The 27,177-nt window shown below is 42.3% G+C and overlaps 1 protein-coding gene across 1 annotated transcript in view; it reads right to left on the reverse strand.

The window, feature by feature from the left end:
• The window catches only part of LOC148009493 (uncharacterized), a 47,831-nt gene extending 21,628 nt beyond the window's left edge, over positions 1-26,203 (reverse strand). The window contains exon 1 of the mRNA XM_087672420.1: positions 25,826-26,203. Within this exon, the coding sequence (XP_087528546.1) occupies positions 25,826-26,012 (187 nt within the window). The 5' untranslated portion in view covers positions 26,013-26,203. The remainder of the gene's footprint in view (positions 1-25,825) is intronic.
• Positions 26,204-27,177: the final 974 nt, after the last annotated feature.

A 27,177-nucleotide genomic window follows, 5' to 3' on the forward strand; every position in this document is an offset into this window, starting at 1 on the left:
CTGACATGAAAGGCATTGTGTATCCGCCAATGTGGAGGTAATTTCAGCCGATATGCAACATTGCTGACCTTTTCCAACACTTGAAAGGACCCATAGTATCTCATGCTTAACTTCAGATACAACCTCTCTCTTCCCTTCATCTTTTTCAGCCTTGCCTTTTCGAAACGCAGAAATACATAATCGCCCTCTACAAACTGGAAAGCACGTCTATGGCGATCAGCTGTCCGCTTTTGCTTGTCCTGTGATCTATGAAGTGCATACTTTATCTTTGCATAGGCTGCATCCAAGCTTTCCACAAAGCGATCAGCCTCAAAGATCTTATCCTTAGTGTGCAAAATAGGTGGAACCTTCTTGCCACCCTCAACCACCTCAAATGGAGCCTTGCCAGTGGAACTATGCACCGTATTATTGTATGCAAACTCAACCAATGGCAAATACTGCTCCCACTATGTCTTGTGGTCTGAAACATAGCACCTCAAAAGATCCAACACTGTGGAATTTGCTTCCTCAGACTGACCATCTGTCTGCGGATGGAAGGATGATGAGAATTTCAACGTGGTACCCATATTCGCAAACAACCCCTTCCAGAATAGACTGGTCATCCGAGGGTCTCGATCACTGATGATCGACTCAGGCATACCATGATACTTGAAAATGTGTTGTATAAATAATCAAGCCATATGATCAGTCTTTATCTTCTTCCTCACCAAAATGAAATGGGCTTGTTTGCTAAACCTCCAAATAATAGTCCATATCCCATCATTCCCTGTAGGCGTCCTAGGAAGCTCAAAGATAAAGTCCATAGCAATGCTCTGCCAAGGCCTATCTGGAATAGGCAAGGGCTGCAACAAGCCCGGCATCTTTTGCCTATCATGCTTTACCTTCTGACATATGATGCATGCCCTAACATACTGCTCTACATCATGCCTCAAAGCTGGCCAATAAAAGAAATGCTCCACTGCCTTGACTGTGGCATCAATACCTCTGTGTCCTGCATACGAAGGGGCATGACTTTCAATGATCACTCTAGGCCTCAACTGCTTTGTGACACACAGTCGTCCATGCATCAACAAAAATCCATCTCTTAGCATAAAATGCTCATGCCTTTGGCCATTGCAAAGCTGATCATAAACATTAGCAAAGTCCGAATCAATAGCATATTGCTCTTTCATGGCATCCAACTCAGTGTGATAAACCATAGTGCCGGCTGAAATTGTGGCTTGCGTGACAGTGCATCAACCACAACATTCTTTTTGCCATCAATGTATGCAATCTCAAAATGAAACATAGAGAGAAAATTTGCCCATCTCATATGCTTCTCTGACAACGTTGTTTGCGTTAGAAAGTACCTCAAAGTCTAATGGTTTGTCTACACTGTAAAATCAACCCCCCACAAATAATGTTTCCATGTAGACAATGCATGAATTACAACCAAGAGCTCTTTCTCATAAACCTATAAATTCCTCTCTGCACCGTGGAGAATTCGACTCTCATAAGCCACAACTCGGCCATCTTGCATAAGGACAGTCCCAATGTTGTTACCTCATGCATCACACTGAACCACAAGTGACTTCCTTAGATCAGGCAACACAAGCACAGGATCTGAAGTCATCTTTTCCTTCAACTTTTCAAATGCTGAAATTTCCACTGCTGTGCATCTAAATGGCACATCTTTCTTTTGCAAAGCATGCAATGGAGATGCAATTTCAGCAAACTCGCGTACATACTTCCTATAGTAAGAACATAAACCCAAGAAGCTACGGATCTCATGAACATTTTTCAAAGCTGGCCATGAACGTATTGCTTCAACCTTAGCAAGGTCCATACGAATACCATCAGCCGATACAATATGTCCTAAGAAATGGATTTCATGCAAAAAGAATTCACTCTTCTTGTCATTGATAACCAGCCTATGTCCACGTAGCTCATTGAAAACAATGTCCAAGTGCTTTCTATGCTCCGTCTCATTCTTTGAATAGACAATCATGTCATCAAAGAAAGTACCCACAAATGCTCTATGTGGCCGAAAGATGCGATCCATCATCCGATTAAAAGTGGCAGGAGCATTCGTAAGTCCAAAAGGCATGACAAGAAATTCATATAACCCAAAAGATGTCCTAAAAGCTATCTTAGGCATATCCTTCAATCTAATGCGTATCTGATGATACCCACTTTATGAAACCTATACGGCTGAATATTGCTGCCCCCTGCAATCTATCCATAACATCACTGATCCGAGGGATCGGAAAGCGGTTCTTTATCATGATCTTGTTCAAAGCACGATAGTCAATGCACATACGCCATCAACCATCCTTTTTCTGCACCAAAAGCACTGGAGAACAGAAAGGAGATGAGCAGGGCTGAATCGTCCCTTTTTCTAACAGCTCATTTACCTGACTCATAATCTCCTCCTGTTGGGCTGCACTGACTCTATAGGGTGGCTTATTAGGAGGGCTACTTCTAGGGATAAGGTCTATGTCATGATCTTCTGGTCTTTCAGGTGGTAGCTGCCCTGGAAGTGACTGAGAGAAGCAATCAGCATACATTTTCAAAAATGACATGCGATCATTCTCTAATTTAGACATATTTCCAACATTCTCACTATCATCCTTATCCTTAGCAAAAACTAAATACGTTAAAAGATGATTTTTCATTACTTTAGAAATAGCAGCTGCAAATACAACAGGGACAGATTCCCCTTTCAACTTTACATCAAGTGTGAGTGTCTTTCCCTTATGTTAAATAGTGATCTCTTTTGCATATGAATCAATCACTGCATGCATACGATGGCACCATGGCATACCAAGCAACACATCACAACCCTCAAGTGGAGCAATGTAAAACTCTTCATTGTCCACATATCCCTGTATGTGTAACCGAAGCTTTCCAATGAGTGGTGTGACAGGTTCTGCATGACCCTTACATGCCATTCCAACTTCCCCCATGGCTCCCATCTCATCCTCTTTGATGCCTAGACGCGCTGCCATGTCAATAGAGATGAAGTTGGCTCATGCACCATTATCAAAGAAGATCAATGTATGCTGATCCCTAATTTTGCCCCATGCTCTACATAACTCAATAGCATCATCATTGGGCTGATCACTAACAACATCGGGCACCAATCCCACTGATGTTTTGGGCCTTTTACCCTTAGGATCTCCCTGATTTTTTGATTTTGCAACTTGCTGCCTGTTGGGACAGTTCTTTGCAATATCACCCTCCTATTCACAAATAAAGCATTTATTTGCAGCCATCAATTCCCTACGTTGTGCCAATGTTTTCGAGCCCTTTATTTGCTGTTTTGGCCTCTTTTCAAGCTGGTTTTCAGATATGCCCCTTTTCTCAGTCTTAAACAACTTTTTATTTGGCTTCTCCCCGCTCTCTTGGAAGCCCGAATCCTTTCCGCGCAGCAAAGCATCGGCTGTAGTAGCAGTCTCTATAAGCTGAGACATGCTAGACGGTGGATTTTATGCAAAAATCCCTGATTCCTTTGGGCAGCCCACATACATATTTTTCCACTTGCTCATGAAGGGGTACGGCACGATAAGAAGTGACGGGCAGCAATGCATCCCAAAACTTCTTATTGTATTGCTCTAAATTCTTGCATTCCTTTGCATCAAGCTTGTTCCAAGCTATCATGATGTCCACCTCAAAGGTACTAGTCAACCAATTCGATGCAAACATTTGCTTGAATTGTACCCATGTTGACGGTGCTCTACCTTGCATCAAGAATGTGGACCACCACTGCAATGCATTCCCCTTCAAGAAAGTGGCTGCCTTTCGAATCTTAGAGGATTCGGTGAAGTTTCTCCCTGAATAGACTGCATCAAACTGTTGAATGAAGGTCAAAGCTTTCAGCCTATCTTGTGCACCACTGAAGGACTCAAACTTCACTGCTTTTCCACCCTCATCATAGTCTTTTGCTTCCCCTTTGGGAGTCAAGTTATCATACACTGGTTGCTGCAAAAAGAGTGGATTTGCTGTATTTACATCATGACCAAGCCCAAATGAAGCATTTGGATGGCCAACAGTCATTCCTTGAGCCCCATAAGAATTCGGGGGTGCAGATGCATTGCCAAACATTCCACTTTGTGCCCCAGGCATCAAGCCAATGCTACCATACATAGGGTTTTGCACATTTCCAACCATACCCGAATACAATGGGCCTTACACACCATGCATTGGCTGCTACATACCATAGGGATTTGTGCCATGCATTCCTGTATGCGGCCCTTGGCCAACCATTGCATGAAAAATCATACTACCACCAAAGTATCCTGGCTGCCCCATCATAGCATGCATGCTCGGCTGCCCAAAATCCATTGGATTGGCACTTCCATAATGGCCTTACATTTGCATTCCTTGCCCCATAGGTACCAACTGTTTAGCTTCATTGACCTCTTTAGGAGCTTCAAGTGAAGGATTTGGCACTACCTTCGGTGCACCTTGCTGTCCCGAAGGTGTAGAAGTTGACTTCTTCTTCTTGCCCTTGCTGTCCTTCTTCAAAGCATTCAAAAATCGGGTGAACTGAGGATCCTTTGCCAATTCAGCAAAGAGATTTGCTGCTATCCTCATCCGATTCTTGAACCGGTCATCAAATTCCTCTTCACTTTGCTGGTCATCTACCTCATGACGGCTTGAAGGCCCTGTATCTTGCCCAACAGCAACATTTTCAGCTTGTTGTCCATCATGAGAGCCTTGTCCAAGATTAGACATTGCATTTCCTTCATTCCCATGAGAATGTCCATACTGAGAGGCATCATCACTGCTTGATTCCATTTCACTGTATGAAGACATGTTGCTGTAATTTCTCAACTAAGCACAAAAATTAGCACTAGCACAAAGCTTTAGCTTGCAATCAAGTGCCTCGGGCCCACCAAATCAAGAGATTTGATGTATCCCAGCAATGGAACCATGAAACCAGCCTTCCTTCTTGGAATGGGTGGTGATAACCTGATTTAAGAGTTAATTACAGCAATAAATAAATGCACATAAAATGAAATACACACTTTACCATAATATTCTTGGACAGTAGACACCCTATTGGCCCCAAAATTGGCGCCCCTTGCGGTATTTCTTTAGCTTTCATTCAATTGGAAGGAGTACAACTTGAGATTCTTCAATCTCCTCTTGCTAACCAATTGCTCTTGCTGTCATAAATGTCCAGCAATCCTTTTAGGTCATTTGCCCCTTGTTTCACCCAGGACTTCTTCTCCAATTTGACCCTTGGCTGGCCAAATGCTGCCCCAAATCAAATCGGGATGGGCTGGCTCCTGAAATCCCTTGATAATCTTCAATTATCAGCTGCTGATTTCAATCCCTTGAGCCTTCAATCTCTGGCACGGATCCCAATGTGGCTGCTAAACCCTAATTTCTGCTGTGAATTAGGGTTTACTGCAGAAATTACAGATCAACCCACCAAAAATGGCTAAGATCTCCTTCGAATGGCTGAGAATGGCTGAGCATAGGCTGAAGGAGATGAGAGAATGCTGTAGAGAGAGAAAATTTTGAGATTTGTAGTGAAGAACTGATCAAAATCAGCTATTGGCGCCCCTTGCGGTATTTCTTCATCTTTCATTCAATTGGAAGGAGTACAACTTGAGATTCTTCAATCTCCTCCTGCTAACCAATTGCTCTTGCTGTCATAAATGTCCAGCAAGCCTTTTAGGTCATTTGCCCCTTGTTTCACCCAGGACTTCTTCTCCAATTTGACCCTTGGCTGGCCAAATGCTGCCCCAAATCAATTCGGGATGGGCTGGCTCCTGAAATCCCTTGATAATCTTCAATTATCAGCTGCTGATTTCAGTCCCTTGAGCCTTCAATCTCTGGCACGGATCCCAATGTGGCTGCTAAACCCTAATTTCTGCTGTGAATTAGGGTTTACTGCAGAAATTACAGATCAACCCACCAAAAATGGCTAAGATCTCCTCCGAATGGCTGAGAATTGCTGAGAATGGCTGAGCATAGGCTGAAGGAGATGAGAGAATGCTGTAGAGAGAGAAAATTTTGAGATTTGTAGCGAAGAACTGATCAAAATCAGCTGCTGCCCTGCTGTACCAGCCCAAACGGATGCACCAACAACAATAGGAGCATCAGAGATTGTGATCTTCAAGAGAAAGTGCATCAGCAGCAATTGTCAGCTTCCCAAGGTCAAGAATATGCAATCTCCATCACTAAAATGGTCTCCAATGGCTGGGAATTGGCCCCAAAAGCTGGCAGCAACAGTCCAACACCCCTTTCCAACAGCTCCAAAATGAAAAAACGAGATTTCCCTCTCCCTTCAGCCCTATTTAGCCTTTCCCCCACTTGCATGGGAAAGGTTTGCCAAGTGGCAGCTTTCTTAATCCATTTTCAGCAATTTCCAGCCATTTAATTAATTTTCAGAATTAATTAATTCTGAAAATTAATTCAGCCCTTAATCCATGCCCAGAAAATTGACCTTGCCCATCCAAACATTAATTGGCTAGGCCATTTGCAACCCAAAGTGGTTCCATGCATTAATTGACCCTTGGACAAGCATTAATCCATTAATTAATGCCTAGTCCCTAGTGTCACCACTGACACTTAATGGCCAATTAATGGTCCTAGGGGCAAACTGATACCAAAATTCACCTAGAATCTAACAAGTGTAACTTGTTACAACTTTTGCCTTTGACACCCATCCTTTTCACAGGGTCCTTCGGTCTTCAACTGTGAGAAAGTAGCTTACACCTCACATGTGCAACACAAGTGCATCTTTTAATTGCACATTTGATTAATCCTTTAATCAAATGTCAATTAAACATAAGCAAAGCATCAAATTTTCACGTCCTTGTGACAAGAAACATTGTTGACGCAATCTTGGTACTGTAAGCAATGAGATTAATTCCCCACTCGTGAAATATTGAAGAAATTGCAAACAATCTTGGTTTCTTTTGTGTATCAAAAGTACTTGGTCACACACGCAACAGTACATATGTTGGGCAGCTTCCATTGAGTTTATGTATTGCTGAACAGTCATTTTGCAACGGTCTTAGTGATCATTTGTGGATCTGGGATTATTGCAAATGTTCTATGGTGATACTGCTGAAGTGGGAGTCACTTGGCAGTGATGTATGCTTTGAGTATGCTGAAATTTTAGTCATACTGCTGAAAGTCATCAGTTCTAGTGTTGTACATGTGCTTGGACTAAACCTTACTCTCATTGCCTGAAAATTTGGGCTGATATTAACTGAGCATTCAGCTCATTTTTTGCTGTTATAAATTGCAGTATTTTTTTTGGGTACATTGCTAAAAAATGGCTGCAAATGCTTTAAGCAACAGTGACACTAAATCCCTTCTTGAAATCAAGAGATTTGATGGTACTGGTGTTGACTTGTGGAAGGACATGATGCAAGGCATTTTGTTTCTCAAGGATTGTAATCATGCTCTTTTGGAAGTCAAACTTGCAGCTATGACAAATGAGGATTGGGCTAAACTCAACAAGAAGGCCATTGCATAAATTAAAATGGCCGTATATGATGATGTACTTATGAACATTAAGCATCTTGATACAGCCTATGCCATATGGAAAAAGTTGATGGATACTTATGAATACAACTCCAGTAAATCAAGTTCACCTTATGTGCAAGCTTGTAAACATGGAATTGGACGAGTCTAAGTCCGCATCGGAGCATTTGAGTGCTTTCACAGGGATTTTGAGCTAGTTACAAAACTCTGGTTTGTAGCCCTTCAATGATAAATTGAAGGCCATTTTCTTGTTGATGACTTTGCCTGATAGTTAGGAGTCTTTGGTTGTTTCATTGAGCAACAATCCTACTTTAACCTTCGATGGTGTTAGGGGCTCTATTCTCAGTGAGGAGATTAGAAGAAAGTCCAATGGAGAAAGCAATGGTTCAGCTTATCATCTTAAAGGCAAGTCAAAAAAGAGGGGTAATATAAGAAATAAAGGCAAAAGGAAGAGTAAAAGCAAGGGCAAACAACAAGATGTCACTTGCTATCAATGTGGACATAAAGGCTATAAAAAGCTTGATTATCCCTACTACAAGAAAGAGCAAGAAAGAAAGAAATAGCAAGGAAAGAAAAAGAAAGATGACAAGAAAAATGATGACATCTCTCCCTCAAAAGAAGTTGCAAAAGTAAATGTTGCATCTAGTGCGGTTATTGAAGAGCTCTCTAACACTAGAGAGATACTTGTTGCAGCCTCATGTAATGATGCAAATATTATGGTAGCAACAGGTGATATGCACATCACAAAAAAGGAGGTGATTGATGCCTTACTTTTAGTTCATGATGGGTTGTCTCAATCATGGATAGTGGACAGCAGTGCCTCTTTTCATGTCACTCCCTCTTTGGAGTCATTTTCTGAATACACTTCAGGTTGCCTAGGCAAGGTTTACTTGGGCAACAATTATGCATGTGAAATAGAGGGTGTAGGTACCATTCACTTGGCCCTTGAAAATGGTCAAAAACTGATTTTGCATGATGTTAGCATAAAGAAAAGTCTACTATCAGTTGGGTAGCTTGATGCAAGAGGGTATTTTACTACCTTTGGTGGTGGATCTTGGAAGGTCCACAAGGGCTCTATGTTGATTATTAAAGGCAGCAAAAATAGAACTTTGTATTATCTGCATTGTAAAGCATTACCTGGCAAGTTTTTGGCCATGGCTGAAGTTCATTCACAGATGGAACTTTGGCACAAAAGACTTGGTCATATGAGCCAAAAAGGCCTTCAAGTTCTCTCCTCTTCAGGGAGATTTGATCTAAAAGGGTCTAGTCTCGACTTTTGTAATGATTCCATATATGGAAAACATGTGAAGTCTCCTCTCCGTATTACTCTAGTGTTGTTAAGAAGTCCAATGCTCTTGACTTAGTACATTCAGATGTGTATACTATGCCTGTTAATTCACATGGGGCTGCACAGTACTTTGTAACTTTTATTGATGATTTCAATAGAAAGTCATGGGTGTATGTATTAAAGATCAAAAAGCAAGTGTTTGATGCTTTTAAAAGGTTTCATGCCTTTGTTACCACACAGAAAGGGCTTAAATTAAAAGCTATAAGAACAGATAATGGGGGAGAGTATATCTCTAATGAGTTCAAAAGATTTTGTGAGATGCATGGCATTAAGAGGGAGTTGACAGCCCCTTACAACCTTGCATAAAATGGCATGGTTGAACGATATAATCGCACACTTTGTGAGAGAGTCAGATACATGCTGTCCACAGCCCCGCAACAGTTTTGGGGAGAGGCTCTTAAAATTGCAATTTATGTGTGCAATCGCTCTCCCAATCGTGCGTTGAAAAATGGCATTCTTGAAGAGGTTTGGTCTGGCAAACCTGCTTCATATGACCATTTGCATGTCTTTGGTTGTGATGCTTTTGTGCATATTCCTGTAAATTAGAGGACTATGTTGGGAATAAAGGCCCTCATGCCTTTAAATGTGCTCAGGTGTGAACACACCCTTTCACTTGTACTTACACACACACATATATATATCTATCTAAAAACCTAAAGATACACACTCGTCATTGTACCTAAAATCGTGCGCTCTCTGCTTTGCTCTCTCTCACTCTCTCTGTCTCTTCGCGCCTAAGGAACTCCTACTATCTCGATCTTCGTGCCTAACCCGTCACTACAAACTGGTATCAGGGCCATCAGCTTCTGCGCACTTCCCAAGATTTGACGAGATCAACAAACAGTCGAAGTTCTTGGCAATCTGTATGTCGGGCTGAGACAAAAGAACATGTGCGCAGAGGGCAAGTTGAGGAGTAGACGTCAAGTTGCAAACTGGGCACGTCAGCAAACAATAGACAGTCGATGGCGTGAGTCAATCAGCAGGCAACGGCAGTAGCTACAGGTCGATGGGACAACAATCGCGACCAACCGACGGCAGCTGACGAAACGGCAAGACCACGGCGTGGGACAAACGGGAACTTCAGCGGGCCATCACATCCAAACCTGACGGGTCAACAGACCCACGTCAAATCATGCCCCTCTTTCTTAACGGGGTTTCACACACGCAAGTACAAAAGGTCAGATTGGTGCAATTTTAGTTCAGAAATTTGAGGCTTCTCCAAATTGAGTACTGTTCATGCAAAATTGAGGTATATGCATTAGAAATTGCAGACATTGTGAGCATTTGAATTGGGGATTTTGCCAAAATTATTGAAATTTTGCTCATCTGAGTGAAATTCCTCAACATTGGACTCGAAAATTTGAGGCTTTTCCCAGATTTGGAGATTGTGATGCCGAACAAGCAAATTTGTCTCAGAAATTGCAGGAATTTGTGATATCTTGCCTCCGACAATTGGGGCTTTTCATGTACATGCACAAATTGGGCTGAAATTTACCCAATTTCTCCGCATTGATGCACATTGGACCCCATGCAATTTGGGGCTTTTGTAGTTTGAGCAAAATTTGTGCACCATTTGGTCATTTTATGTAAATACAAGTTCAATTCCATGCAATTTGGACATCCAACACTTGGAAAATTTTGGGGGTTTTGCTGAAATTGCTATATTTTGTCAAAATTGGCCTGTTCTATGCATGACAGAGAAAATGCAAATGTGTGGTTGATGCTTTGAGCACAAAAATTTTGGGGCTTTTGATCGTGCGTGTCAAATTTTATGCCCGTGGGTATATGTACAACAGAAATTGCAACTAAAATTTGGGATTTCTCATGTAATGTGATGTATATGCTCTTTGGAACAGCTGTAATCAGTTGTGGAATGTTGTAGCACATGGTTTGGTGCTTCTGAATATTTAATTACAGATCTTAAGTCTCTACTTCTACGTGGTCATTTATTGTTGGTTGGTACTTGTTTGTAACTTCGTCACTTGTGTGACAGTTTTGGGCCTGCATTTGCTGATTTTTTTGTCACATTTGGGCTGAAAATCATAGCTGGCAGTAGTGACAGCAGTAATCTCATGCACATAAGAAGCTTGAAGGAGCACATAACTTTGTAGTTTGGCAAAAACAATGCTACAATATCTTGTTGCAAAAGAAGCACACAAAGCCGTTTAAGACACAAGGGGCAAAGCCCGCAGATATGGAACAGGATGATTGGGATGAGTTAAATGAGCTTGCACGCTCAACCATCGAGCTATCGATTTTTTATGCCTTGTTGTTTAACATTGAAGGTTTGGATTCTGCATATGCTATATGGACTCGACTAGAAGAACTGTATGCACAGAAAAGTGCTGCAAGCAAAGTGTATTGGCTGAAAAAGCTTATGGATTTGCATATGAAAGAGGGTACAGCAATATCTACTCACCTAAGTGAGTTTAACTCTATTTTCAGCCCACTGGTTGCCTTGAAGTTCTTGATTGATGAAGAATTTAAGGCTACGTTCCTGCTTTGCACTCTTCCAGAGAGTTGGGATACATTCAAGACTGCTATGGTTCCAATGCGATTCTTTTGTATGTTGATATAGAGAGTGCTCTACTCATGGAAGAAATAAATCGGCAAAACAATGCATCTAGGAAGTCTTCTAGTGCTTTACATACTAGGGGCAGATCAGAGCGGAAAGGCAAATCTGATAGCAAGGGATGTAGTAAATCACGTGGCAAAGATGTTGAATGTCATCATTGTGGCAAGAAGGGTCACTTAAAACGTGACTGCTACAAATGGAAGAAAGAGAAAGGAAAGGGCAAGAAGACAAATGATAGCAAGGAAGAGAAGAAAGACAGTCAACCTAAGAAGAGCAATGTTAAAATTGAAGAGGTAAATGTAGTCACTCATGACAGTGATAGTGGGAGTGACGTACTCTTTGTCTCTTCACACTTTGGTGGACATGCTTTACTTGCAGATACAGATAATGACATGCATACCTGGATTCTCAATTTGGGTATTTTCTTTCATGTCACCCCTCATCGTGAGTGGTTCTCTGCCTATACAAGGGGTCGACATGGTGTTGTCCATCTTGGGAACAACTATGCATGTGACATTGCAAGTATTGGCAGTGTGCAGTTGCAGTTTCAGCATGGCTCTGTCTTCACACTTCAGCATGTACGGCATGTACCTCAGCTCAAGAAGAGCTTGATTAGCACAAGATAGCTAGATGATGATGATTTTCATACCACCTTTGGTGATGGAAAATGGAAGATCTGTAAGGGATCTAGAGTGATTGCCAGAGGTTGTAAAAGTGATACTTTGTATCCTCTCCATGTATCTAGTGTAAGTGATCATGTTGTTGCCATGACCGAACAACCAAGCGTTTCTTTGTAGCATAGCCGGTTGGAACACATGAGTCAAACAGGAATGAAAGTGCTTTCTCGTTTGGGTTACTTGCCTTGTCTTCGTTATACTTATTTTGAGCATTGTGATCATTGTATTTATGGCAAACATGCACAGACGTCTCATTAAAAGTCTCTTTCATTGAAATCCTCTCCTCTAGAGTTGGTACATTCAGATGTATATCAAATGCCAAGATTATCTTTAGGGAGAAATAAATATTTTGTCACCTTTGTCGATGATGCTACACGAAAGGTATGGGTTTATCCTGTTCGTAGCAAGGATGAAGTGCTTCACAAATTTAAAAAATTATTGGCATTGGCTGAAAATCAAATAGATAAGACACTTAAGTGTCTTCGCTCTGAGAATGGTGGGGAATATGTGTCCAAGGCCTTTCAGGCATTTTGTGACAGCAAAGGGATCAAGAGGGAGCTCACTGCCTCTCATAATCCACTCCAAAATGGAGTTGCAGAGCATATGAATCGGACCATACAGGATAAGGTCCGTACGATGCTGTCTCATGTTGCATTACCCCATGGTTTTTGGGCAAAGGCTGTTATGACAGTTGTACACTTAATTAATCGGTCACCAAACAAGTCTTTGGGGAGGGAGAGTTCCCTAAGAAGCGTGGTCGGGCAAGCCACCTTCATATGCTCACCTGAAAGTGTTTGGTTGCGAGACTTTTGTGCACATTCATAAAGAAAAACGCAGCAAACTTGAGCCAAAGTCCTGTAAATGCATTTTCCTAGGATATGGTGACGAGGATAAAATAGAGTATAGACTGTGGGATCCCGAGAAAAGGAAAGTAGTACGCAGCAATGATATTATCTTCCGGAAAGATCGCATGCATAAACAAGCTGAAAAGACTGAGGAGGTCCGTAGGGTTGTATTCCGGGAAGAAATACCTTTTGGACAGCAAAATGTGCCCGGTGTACAGCAGCAAATACCTACCATAAATGAACCTGTAAATGCAAGAAATAATGTTAGAAATGATCAGCCAGCTATTGCCCATGATAATGAGCCACTACATGTGCAAGAACAGCCAAGATAGCAAGCTGTTAATACTGATTTGCAGGCTGAAATGCCAGGACAGCATGCTGAAAATGGACATTTGCAGAAACAGCCATCAAACAATGATCATTGGGTTACGAGATCGTCTAAGGCTACTAGACAACCTGATAGGTGCAAACAATGTGGCTGATTATGTCATGTTGATCGACTATGGTGAACCGTCTTGCTTCAAGGAAGCAATAGACAGATAGGACAGCAAGAAATTGAATAAAGCCATGTTGTCAAAGATGGAAAAGATGGAATCTCTTGAGAAAAATGGCACTTGGGACTTGGTGCAGTTGCCTAAAGGGCAGAAAACGCTTCCATACAAATGGTTTACAAGATGAAGGTCACTTCTAGTTCCTCACCAAAGTACAAAGCAAGATTGGTTGCAAAGGGGTACAAGCAGAAGCATGGAATTGACTTTGATGAGATTTTCTCTCCTATAGTCAAAATGACTACTTTGAGATTCATTTTGGGGTTGGTTGCAACTGAAGATATGGAGCTCATACAGATGGATGTAAAAACTGCATTCTTACATGGTGATCTGCATAAAGACATATATATGTAGCAGCCTGAAGGGTTTATTGAAAAAGGGAAAGAAAATATGGTATGTAAACTCAAAAGGAGTTTGTGTGGGCTGAAACAAGCACCAAGAGAATGGTATCATAAGTTTGATACATTTATGCAATCTCAAGGTTTCCATAGAAGTCAAGTGGATCACTGCTTGTACACTAAGAAGGCACCAGATGGCAGCTTGATTATCTTGGTTCTGTATGTTGATGACATGCTGATTGCTGGCAAGGATACTCATGCATTGGATTCACTGAAGCAAAGTCTTCATGGCAGCTTTGACATGAAGGATCTTGGTGATGCGAATCACATTCTTGGTATGCGAATACTCAAAGATAGGTCAAAAGGATTGCTCTATCTATCTCAGCAAGAGTATATCTCCAAAGTTTTGCAGCGTTTCAATATGGAGGGGGGGAAAACAACTGGGGTTTCATTGCCTCCATATGTGAAACTCAGTGCAAAGGACAACCCTACATCTAATGATGAGAAGGCTGAAATGGCCAAGATACCATATGCTTCAACTGTTGGCAGTTTGATGTATGCTAAGGTTGCTACACGTCTTGACATTGCCTTTGCAATGGAAGTAGTTAGCAGATACATGGCAAACCCTGGCAAGAAGCATTGGGATGCACTGAAAGGTATTATGAGATACCTGAAAGGCACACAGGAGTTGTGCAACTGCTTTGGAAAGCAGAAGGCATCTATTGTTGGCTTTACGGATGCAAACTATGCTGGTCATGCGGATTGCAAAAAGTCCACTTTTGGGTATGCGTTTACTTTCACAGGAGGAGCAGTCTCTTGGATCTCCACGCTACAAAAGTGTGTTGCATTGTCTACTACAGAGGCAAAGTATATGGCTGCCACTGAGGCATGCAAGGAGGCTTTATGGCTTTCACATCTGGTGGGAGAGCTTGGCATCACAAAGTTACCTGTTCTCCATTGTGATAGTCAGAGTGCTATCATGCTAGCACGAAATCCTGTCTTTCATGCAAAGACAAAGCACATACAAGTAAAGTACCACTTCATTAGAGATGTACTTGACAGCAAGAGCATTGAGCTTGTCAAAGTGCATACAAATGATAATCCTGCAAACCTTCTCACGAAGGGTCTTCTAGCAGAACGGTTTGCTCATTGCTGATAGATGATGGGCGTTGGATAGATATATGTATTTCAACTTTGTACATACCTAGACTTAGCTGATTCTTTTCTCCTCTTAAGGCACATTGCCTTTAGGTGAGAAGTTGTTGGAAATAAAGGCCTTCGTGCCTTTATATATGCTCAGGTGTGAACACACCCTTAACACTTGTACTTACACATATATATATCTATATAAAAACCTAAAGATACACACTCGCGTCATTGTACCTAAAATCGTGCACACTCACTGCTTTCCTCTCTCTCACTCTCTCAGTCTCTTCGCACCTAAGGAACTTCTACTGTCTCGATCTTCGTGCCTAACCCGTCACTACAGACTAAACTAGACATGAAATCCATCAAGGGCATCTTCATGGGATATGGAGATGAGAGAGAGATGAGATATAGAGTTTGGCTTCCTCAGGATAGGAAGATAGTACACAATCGAGACATAGTATTTAATGAGGCAAAGTTGCTGAAAAATACTTCAGATGGTGACCTTGACAAGAAGAAGGTTAAGTTTCAGCATGAACAGCCAGCCATTCAGCCATAGTAACATGGTACGAGGAACGGAAACAGGGTCGGGGACGGGGACGGGGAACGGGAACGGGGTTGGATAAAGGACCGTCTCGGGGATGGGGGGAAAAACGGCAATTAAAAAGTAGTTTTTTTTAGTATTTTAAAATCACACTTAATCTATTCTAAGAGAGGAACATTTGAAGGACACATTTGCACCAAATAGAAGAAAATAAAGCATCATATTAGGAAATCCAAAAGACTCGTGACAACTCGTCACTCAAGAGTCAAGAGCCAAGGCTCAAACTACAATGACAAATGTACATAGAAGATGGGAGGAGAGTGTAAATACTAAAGCCAAAAATAAATACAAAATGTCAAAATGCCACGACATAATGGCAAATGCTAAGTATGAGGGTAAATCATAAGACTCAAGAGTCCAAAGTGCTCTAGAGAGTCGAGAGTCGAGACTAAGTAGTGGGTCGGACAGTGGAGCATTATATAGGAAACATTGGCAAGAGCATGGCGGAAATGGCAATTGGTAGCCAAACAGTCAATTTTTCTTTTTCAGAAATGGCCCAACAGCTCCTTGGGCCGTCCCCAGTTGGCGTCCCTAACACGCATGCGTTCCGGGAACGCGTCCCCGCTTGGCTCACTGGCGTCCCCACTCAGAGATGGGACGTCCGTCCGTTCCGGAACGTCCCCACCCAGTCCTGTCCCTAGGACTGCGTCCCCCCCTCCCACACTGCCGTCTTTGGATTGCATTTTATTGACTGATGAAGGTGAGCCTTTGACATTTAAAGAAGCACAGTCATGTGAAAACAAGAGAAAGTGGGAGCTTGCTATGCAAGAAGAGATAAAATCTCTATATGCAAACAACACATGGGAGCTTGTACCTTTGCCCAAGGATAAGAAGGCTATTCCTAACAAATGGGTTCATAAGGTGATGTATTGATGGGAAGCCCGAATACAAGGCACGTCTGGTTGCTAAGGGCTATACACAGAAGGAAGACATAGACTTCCAAAAAGTTTTCTCGCCAGTGATGAAGATGACTACACTCCGTGTTTTGTTTGCTCTCACTACATCCTTGGATTTAGAGTTGGATCTGATGGATGTGAAGACTGCTTTTCTTTATGGTGAGTTGGATGAAGAGCTGTACATGAAACAGTCCGAAGGTTTTGCTATTCCAAGGAAGTGCATTTAGTTTCTAACGCAGCTTATATGGGCTGTAACAGGCCCCTAGACAATGGTGTAAAAAATTTGATGCCTTTATGCCCAACCATGGATTCAAATGCAGCCATGTAGATCACTGCTTATACACTAAGAAGGCTAATGATGGAAGCCTTGTTGTGCTAGTTTTATATGTGGATGACATGCTGATTGCATGAAAGCATAAGAGTACTTTACATACTCTTAAAAGGCAGCTGAGTTCAGCCTTCTCAATGAAAGAGTTGGGAGTAGCTGAACACATTTTGGGCATGCACATTAAAAGAAAAAGAACAGCACTTGTTGTTTCTCTCACAAGACAAGTACATCAGCAAAGTACTTGACAAATTTAATACGGCTAATGCTAAGTCTCTTGGTGAGCCTTTACCACCATATACAAAGCTTACCAAACAAAGTTGCCCAAAAGATGATACAGCTGCTACTGCAATGAAAGGCATACCTTATGCATCAACTTGTGGTTCTTTGATGTATGCCATGGTTGCAACTCGTCCAAACATTGCCCATGCAGTGGGAGTTGTTAGTAGATTCATGTCTAACCCTGGCAAACCACATTGGGAAGCAGTGAAATGTATCTTTAGATACTTAAAAGGTACACAAGACAAATGTATATGCTATGGAAAGGGTACACTAGAGTTTTGTGATTCGGGCAGGAGATCTTGACACTAGAAAGTCTACCAGTGGGTATATCTTTACTTTGGCTGGTGGAGCTATTTCTTGGTGTTCAAGGTTGCAAAAAATTGTAGCACTGAGTACTACAGAGGCTGAATATATTTCAGCCACACAAGTTTCTAGGGAAGCTATTTGGCTTGGCCATTTGGTCAAAGATTTTCGTCTTTCTTCCTGTACTCCAATGCTTGGTTGTGATAGCCAGAGTGAAGTATGTCTCTCTAAAAATGCCATGTTTCATGCCCGTATCAAACACATAGATGTTCAGTATCATTTCATTCGACAGGTCTTGGATGGTGACCTTGTCACACTATCTAAGGTCAAAACCCAAGATAACCCTACAGATGTTCCCACTAAAAGTCTTGCAAAGGCTCAGCATGATCATTGCATTTGACTAGTGGGAGTTGGATAGCTTACAAGCACCACTTTGGGCCTTTAAGTGGGAGGTTGTTGGGTGTAAAGCCCCTTCATGTGTAAACTTCCATTTATCCCGTGAGTATAAACTTACGGATGTGAACACACCCTTTACTTGTACCCTAACATATAAATACATTTTTATTCTGTGTACCATGCAACACACTGGTACACTCTTACTCGATGCTCTCAACTCTCTGCTCTACCACTGCTCATTCCAAGCTCGCATTCTAGCAATCACTCCAGATCATCAGGCTCTATGGCTAGGCGATGAGTCTAATGTCCAATTCCTTTATTGTGAGTTTGGTTTGCATCATGTCGCGTGGGCACATTGGATCCCAGGGGGATGTTTTAGTAATCACAAAACCAGTCAAAGATGCTATGAGGCACCAAATAAGGGGGAGATCCAAGATCCACTGCACCAATGGGCAGCCACTGATGAACACGGACACCAAGGGTGGAAAACCTACACTACCTCTCTAGGGAAGATTCCCTCTCAACCTCCTTGGAGTGGCACTACCACTGCCGGAAGGGGCTAAGGTAGATTAAGGAATGGGGATTGGATTCACCTTCGGTGTGGGTAGAAGACTGAGGCCTCAACTAGGGATGAGGTGATTTTGGGCATGGGCCTAAGAACCTTGGCCTTTGAGCAACAATTGTCATCTACATGGCTCAATTTTATGGCAAAATGTACAAAAACTATTTTTTAAAGGCAACAATTGCCAAGTCAGTCTTTGTGAGAGTGTTGTGACTATACCGCTTCCTTTTTCCTTCAAAGAAGAAGACTAACCATCAGCATCGGAACGTGATCCGTGTCTAGGGTCAATCGAGAAAGGCAGAATTGTGTCTAACTATGAAGGTGATTCCTTTCCACTCCTTATTTCCTTCAAAGAAGAACGTAATTCATCAGCACAAGATGGGGGTTCATGCATTTGAGTAACAGAGGAGGGCGGTACAGTGTGCAGGAGAAGGATTCCCCGCACAACAAGACCAAAGGACAAAGAGTAATACACTTGCAAGTGTGTGTAAGGCACAATATTAAAGAGTGCCATGCCCGCTAACAATGTACCAAGGTGTAGAGTGGTATACTTCTTGATGTGCATCAAAGACAATGTGTGCTAAGATGGGATAATCTATTGTAGATTGAAAGATAAGGGTATAGATTAAAGGAAGAGGAATCTAAATGTGAAGTGAAGGTGGGAGGGAAGGGCGGAAAATGTGAAGGTGAATGGAAAGCACCGAACTCATACTCAAATGAAATAGAGAATAAAGGATTACCTAATGGAACATCTTTGAACCTAGGGCTTTCTTTAAATCCATACGGATACCAATTTGGGTGTCCTTGGCGACTTACAATTGATTCCTACATAATAGGAGCAATATAGGCAAAATCAAACTCACATAAAAATGGATTATATAAGTCTGCCACTGGACTTGATTGTGAAGAGTGTTAACTTTTGGCTATATCCCAAGTGAATAGTTTTTCCTGAATTGAGAACCATTTCCCTCCTTTATTTCTATTTTTGGTTTTCATTTACAGCCCCAAAAAGGCTTTCTGGGCACTTCTGAGAGAGTTGAGGCGCCACCTTAGAGACTTTAGTGGGTGACACTTTAGACAGTCTATGCCTATATATATGGCATTGAGTCCACCATTTATCCATCCCACATTCATTCCTTCTGACATTCTATCACTCTCTTCCTCTCCACTATTACTCACACTAAAACCAGCCTTCCTTCCATGGATGGGTGGTAAATCCCTAAACAACTTAATTACAGCAGCAAACAATAAATGCAAATCTGAAAATACAAATTTACCTACTGATCTTGGACAATGCACACCCAATTGACCCCAAAATTGGCGCCCCTTTCAGTATTGATTTAGCTTTATTGAAGAAGAAGTTGATTTACAATGAGATTCTCCTGATCCCCTTCGCAATCCAAACTCCCCTTGCTGTCCAAAGTGACCAGCAAGTCTTCGATTTGTTTTGCCCTTTGATTCGAGCACTTATTGGCCTTCACCCACTTTATAGACGCTAGAAATGCCCCAAATTCAATGGCTGGCTAGTACTCCACCTGAATTTAGCTGAAATTCACCTTCAGCCTTGAAAAATCCAAGTCTTGGAGCTTCCAATTTCTGGCACACTTCTCAAGGCTGCTGCTAAACCCTAATTTCTGCTGTAAGTTAGGGTTTACAGCAGAGAATTTTGCAATTTCTCAACCTCCAAGGGTCCAAATGCTGAGATCTTCGTAGCAAGGCTGAAAAATGCTAGGAGATGTGAGAGAAAGCAATAGAGAAAAAAAATTCAGAGTTTTGTCGTGAAGAATGACTGAAAATCAGTCAAATGCAGCTGCTGCCCTGCCACAACAGCATTAAATGCTGTCATCTACAGCTAAGACATCCAAATCAGCTGTCATCTTATACCTGAATGCAACCGTCCAGCTGTGGAGGGTCTGAAACTGCAATCGCCTCCTCAAAACTCACTTGTGGCTGGCTGCAACGGCTGAAAATAAGCTGGCCATGGCTGTTACCAACTCTCCCACATTTGCTACAGCAAGAATGATCTCGTTTTTCCTCTTTTTCAACCTTTTACCAGCTTGTATGGGCAAGTTTGCCAAGTGGCAGCCTTTCCAAATGGTTTTTCCAACATTATCCATCATTAAATATTAATTTTCAGCCATTAATTACTAAAAATTAATCTAACAATTATTTCGGTGTCCAAAAAAATAATCTAACTGGCCAATAATTGAATTGGCTAGGCATTTTCCACTGCCGAGTCTCTCTGTGTCATCTTTGACAATTAGATCGGCATTAGATATCATTAAACGCCACATCTCTGTCAGAAGTGGAGCAGCGGTGGAAGCATAAACATGTGCTGAAATAAACTGCTGAAACACAAGACAAAAAGAGAAAAGAAAGAACACGATACAGATGAGAACTCAGATGTATGCACGGGAAATGGAATCCATATATCTGAACACGAGACAGTCGCATACAACAGTGAGTCACTGGCTGCGTGGGCACTAGCACTGGCTCCTCTCTCCACAGAGTCTACAGATGGTGAAGATGAAGTGACTGACTGAGGAGGAGCCACTGAGTATAAATAGGCTGAAAAAGTGGGGAGCAATAATGCTGGTCGGACAGCATTAAAGCTGGCCGACTGGTGCATAAAATGCTCCACTGGCATAAAATGCCACACCAGAAAAAAACCTAAAATACCTAATAAAAAATACCCAACCCAGATCAAGCTCAAACTCACACATGAGCTGACAAATACTCTGCTAACACCCTCTCTCAGATCATGAGTGATCTGATACAATACAATAGTACAATGAAAAGGGATCAGAAACTATACAACATAGAATCACCAAGTAGAACCATGGATACCCAAGCAGTGGGTAATCAAGCCACCACCAAGGTGCCTCGAAGAGAACCTGATGTCGATCGTACCAAGCACCTGAAAATAGAGAAGATCATAGCATGTCTCTGTGTCCATCATCAATGTCTCGCAGGAGCATACAAGACCATCCTGTCAAAAATGCCTCTGAACATATGTGACCATGGAGTCCCCGCCTTTGGCCAGACCGCCAAAGTGTCTCTTCATGTGAGCTCCAGACGAAAGCCTCCCGCTCTCTGTCAGATAACCAACTCAGCATGAACCTGGATGTCAATCCCAGCTCCAGTATTTGATTCCGCCAAACTGAAGTTGATGCGTCAGGGACGTCCATCTCGAGAACCTATGCACATGTATAAAAGTATAGATGAGGCGCGGCTGCCCCATCTGAACACCCGCTCACACTCCCTCTCTGGCACAAGAGAGTCGTGAGGGATGACCTCATCACCACCACTAGAAAGCAGCCGAGGAAGGGGCCACCAAGCCCTTCCCGCGATCCAAAGAAGAGGATCCCTTCCACACCTTGGACTTCACCTTGGTCGGAGGATCGGAGTCGGAGTCTGATGAAGGAGAGGACTCATCGGTAGAGTCAGCATCCCGCTTCGTCTTCTGCTCCTTCCTGGAAGCCGCTAACTTCTTGCAGTCCTTCCGCAAATGTCCCTTCTTGCCACAGTGGTAACACTGGGCCTTCGACTTCTTCTTCCCGTCACCCCTCTCTGAAGCTACATAAACCTCACCTCCATAATGTGCCGAAAGCCGCCCCTGTAATCTCAAGGATGTCTCATGCTCAAGAACCATCAAGGTCATATGTGTAAAACTGACAGGAGTCGATGATGTCTGCGCCCGCAAAGCATTGGCCACTCCATCAAACTCCGGGGGGAGCTTGTAGAGGACCGTTCCGACGAGATGCACCTCGGGAAGAGCAGATTGCATGTGCCGAAGCTGGTCCTGTACCTGCGTAACACGAAGAAGAAAAAACTGAATAGTATCTTTCGGCTCAAACTTCATCTGCTGGAGCTGGCCATAAAGTGTGACGGCCCGTATGGTGGAAGGTGCCTCGTACATCTGCTGCAACTTCTGCCATACTTCAGGAGATGTCCTACAGGAGGTAACCGCCGGTAAGACCGCTTTAGAAATACACCGAAGCAACGCCGAGTAAGCACGGGCATCGTCCGAGTCCCATGTGAGCACTGCTTCCTCATGATTGTCCTCATCAAAGTCTTCAGGAAGAGGAAAAGGACGGAGAGGTCGAGCAATAGCTCCACAGACGATGTACCATAGCCGCTTCTGCACAAACCAAGCTTTCATGACAGCACTCCATGTGAGATAATCAGGTCCATGTAACTTATCATCAGTGGAAGTGCACGGAGGAGCCATATGGAGAGGATAAGAAGAGAAGTAGAGAAGAGATGGAATTTAGAGAGGAAACACAGCCAAAACACAAGCACAGACTACAGAAAATGAGAGTTCACATGCAATAGAACCTAAAATCTGATCAATAGAAGAAAAAATCTGCTGCAGAAAGTCAAAAAATCAGTCAAAAACTGCCAAAAACAGAGAAAACGGCCTGAAGTAACAGTCACCCAGCCACGAGAGATGCTGAATCAGCAAAACGCAGGCTGTAAACTGGAGAAAAACAGGTAGAAAACTGTCGCCAGCAGCTGCAGATGAAAAACGCAGGCAGCAGAGGGTGCGTAGGCAACAGAGGGTGCGGAGGCAGCAGGCGATGGCAAAACTGCAAAAAACGCAGGCTGAAAACAGCCCCAAAACAGGTCGCCTAGCTGCGACAGCAGTCGTCTGATCAGCAGGGGTACAAAACAGTCCTGAAATCAGCAAGAAAACACAGCAGAAACACAAATCCTGAAAACTGATACCATGTCAGAAGTAAACATGTGCTGAAATAAACTGCTGAAACACAAGACAAAAAGAGAAAAGAAAGAACACGATACATATGAGAACTCAGATGTATGCACGGGAAATGGAATCCATATATCTGAACACGAGACAGTCGCATACAACAGTGAGTCACTGGCTGCATGGGCACTGGCACTGGCTCCTCTCTCCACAGAGTCTACAGATGGTGAAGATGAAGTGACTGACTGAGGAGGAGCCACTGAGTATAAATAGGCTGAAAAAGTGGGGAGCAATAATGCTGGTCGGACAGCATTAAAGCTGGCCGACTGGTGCATAAAATGCTCCATTGGCATAAAATGCCACACCAGAAAAAAACCTAAAATACCTAATAAAAAATGCCCAGCCCAGATCAAGCTCAGACTCACACATGAGCTGACAAATACTCTGCTAACAATCTCCAGTGTCACCAACTGATACTTATGGCCAAATGAATAACCTAGGCCAACAATTGACACCAAATACCACCAAGTACCTGTGCAACATAACTTATAGCAACTTTTGCCTTTGACATCCCATGATTTTCTCGAGTCCTGAGCTCGTAAATTTACTCTAACCCCAATTACACCTCACATTTGCAATATTTACTTAATCTTGTGATTAAAAATTAATCCACATGTTAAGTTGGGTTTCAAAAATACATGTCCTCATGACACACACCCCACCTAGAGGATATTGTGGTTTGTGGTCTAGATCTCTCCCTGCACCAGATGCCCTATCTTTCACACCTTTCAAACTATGTTTTAGGCTACAAATTCTCTTCCTCCACTTAGCAAGCATCTCCACCATCTGGTGTTGCATTATACCTCCATTTTTTGCTACAGATTCTCTTCCTCCACTTGGCGACCATCATCTTCATTTGGCGTCAAGCACCTACGTTTTTGCTGCCAAATCACCTCTCTATACCTAGCAAGCCAAGGTGATTTTCAAAGTCACGAACACTATCCAACTTTCATCTCCCTCATCGGTTTGGTGACCACTTGCGAGCCGCCCTTGAACAAAGCAACCACATCAAGGACCCAAGGTAAAGGATCGTGTATGCAAGATGGCTCCAAAGAGAAAGCTTACTAAGAGTACTAACGCGAAAGCCGCGGTCGAAGATAGAAATGCCAGAGGAGTCGCAACCAACTGTAATATCTCGTCACCCTCTCTGCACATTCAAGTGTGAAACCATCCGAACTTAAATATTCTACATATGATAAAGAATTATTAGCTGTTGTACAAGCTTTAAGACAATGGAAACAATAACAACGAAGCCTTAGGAGAAACATGGAAACCTTGAGGACATAAGCAATCCCAGATTTGACCAATCTTGCTCGTCTAGGCCTGGGCCCCCAACTTTGCTAAAGCCTAGGGAAACTGCTAGAACCTTGCATGAGATAGCAACTGCCCATCTGTACACTGAGATGATATGGGTTGGTGGTATGGGACACCAACCCTTGGGAAGTGATTGTGGCCCAAAGTGCTGCTAGCTCCCAAGCTTGAGGGTGAGCCCATTTGGATATTGGGGGGATGTTTCACCATTTGCCAATAATGATCATTCAATTTACAATATTGGACGTTGACAACTTCCTTTAGCAAGCCGCAATCCATACAATTCTTACATATGCTCATACAAAGATTAGGCAATTGCTTGTTCATAACATGGTGACAACACAAGTTGGTTGGTCCATGACTCTAGCTCTTATCCAAATGGTATTCAAGATACTTGTGTTTGTTGGATAACACACTTTCTATATTAGGCATTGAGAGGGGGAGAGCAAGGGGAGGGAAGAAGTCAATGACAGAGCAACAACTTGACAATTGTTAGTGGTGGTATCCTTAAAGACATGAGCAATGCATGAGGACCACGGGCACCACCTAATTAATCTCTCTCTCTCTCTCTCTCTCTCTCTCTCAAGAATAGGAAACAAAAATTGGCCAAAGTACATAAAGCTCGAAGACAAGGAAAATGGGTGGTCTACAAACAAGGTAGAGCAATCATTGTGGAGTTCCAAACATCCAAAAGTGACCATCTAAAATGCCTGCATGGATCTTTGGATATATTGTACTTCTATCTTCTAAGGATAGGCTGATCTTAGAGTTTACTTTTACTATTTCTTTTTTCGTTTTCTAGTTGTTTATGCCTTTGGCACCCAAAGTGGAATGTACAAATGAAGAATGATACAGTTGATTTGTCTCTTAGGTCAGTTTTGGCCTCCATGAGATGTTAATATAACTTTCTTTCTTTCTTTCTCCAAGGGGTGTCGATATAACTTTCTTTCTTTCTTTCTCCAAGGGGTGTCGATATAACTTCTTTCTTTCTTTCTCCACAGGAAGATCTTCTACATGAATTGGGCTATTGTGCTGCATTTGTATTCCAATGCTTTAGGTCCTCAGTAGGCATACAAGGTCGGAAGGGCCATCTCATGTCACATGGGTCAACAAGTATTGCTTGTGTGAAAATGTGACCCAGTAGACAAGATATGCTCCATGGAAATAAATAACGGCCAGGTACAATCTGCAGGTGAGCCTGATCTCTGTCTTTACGATCAAAGAGCAGATCTGGTGGCGAATTTGGCAAAGAGGCGAATCGAAATTAAGAATGAACCGATTCGTAGAGCATGCGTACTCAAAACAAAAGGAAAAAGCAGAATGAACCGATTTGTAGAGCACGCATATTCAATACAAAATGAGAAAACAGGGAGGTGAAAGAATGTAAAGAATCAAAAGGAAAATAGGCCTGACCTTCAGACCCTAGCTTTCTGCGGGATGCGGCATTTTGGAGGAGGGCGACGCCATGCTTGACGGCTTTGTCTGAGCGGCGGAGCTTGTATTTGCGAAGCAAGGCCAGGTACTGCGCGATGTCTCCTACCCCTTCATCCACCTTCTTCTCCAACTTGTCGAGCTCCAAGCGAGTCGCGACATCCACCATCTCAACAGAAGCAGGCTCCAATCTTGCCTGTCTGTCTCTGATAACAGTCCCGATCCCGCGACGGACTAGTGCTGACAGTCGGAAAGGTTCTCCTGTGTTATATTATAAACGAAGCTTTCTAAGCTCTGTCTATAGCCCCCGTCCTGGTATCTTGAGTTTACAACCCTTCTTATGCTATAAAATGCAAAGCGTAGTGTACCAAACCTCTCCTGTCTTTGTTTCACAAAACAGCCATGTTTCACACAATTGGCTTTCCATTGCATTAATGTGTTTTTGCTATTTAACCTCACATTTATGTGGTAATTTGCTTATAACATTGTATTAGCTTAGAAAGATAGAGAGAGGGATGGTGCAATCAAGAGAGACATATATACAAATAGATAGAGAGCAACCATATTTCAAAGAATCATGGTACTTTGCATTACATTAATGTGTTCTTTTTGGATGTTCTTATTCTTAAAAACCTTACATTTATGTGACACTTTGCTTGCAACATTATAATAGGTGCTCTGCACCTAGATTCTCCAAGTGCCTCGCACCAATGTTCAAAGGTACATTACATGTGGCAAGGAGGTTCAAGGAAGGTTGATACAAGGAACATAATTCAAACTTTGAAAGCTTTGGAAACTTGGGCTAATACAATGTTGAATGCATGAAAATGCAGTACATGTAGATGTAGCACTCACTGACATATAAGGAGTGAAAGACAATGTCATAAGGATGTGAAATTTTAAGATGCCGTAATCTTGTCGATAACATTTGATTAAGTTATTAATCAAATATGCAAGGTTGTTTAGCATATGTGATTTCATGGTAACATGTAAAGGACCTCGAGGATGCAATGGGTGTCAAAGGCAAAAGTTGTAATAAGTTATGTTTGACATGCACTAAGTGGTACCAAGTGTCAAATTTAGGCCTATACCAATTTATTAGCTACTAATGTCAATGAAGGTATTAGAGACTAGGCATGAATTAATTAATTAATGTCAATTTAAGGGCTAATAATTGCTTAAGGATACTTGGAAGACAAAATGACCTGGCCAATTTAATTATTGATCGGTGAAATTAATTTTTTGAGTACCATAATAATTTTTCAATTAGTTTTTTAAATTAGTATTCTAAAAATTAATTTAAAAATCTAAATAATACTGAAAAATGATATTAG

This window comes from Lygodium microphyllum, chromosome 30 (genome assembly GCF_053477565.2).
Source record: "Lygodium microphyllum isolate KBCC chromosome 30, Lygodium_microphyllum_v1.1.10, whole genome shotgun sequence".
Lineage (NCBI taxonomy): Eukaryota > Viridiplantae > Streptophyta > Polypodiopsida > Schizaeales > Lygodiaceae > Lygodium > Lygodium microphyllum.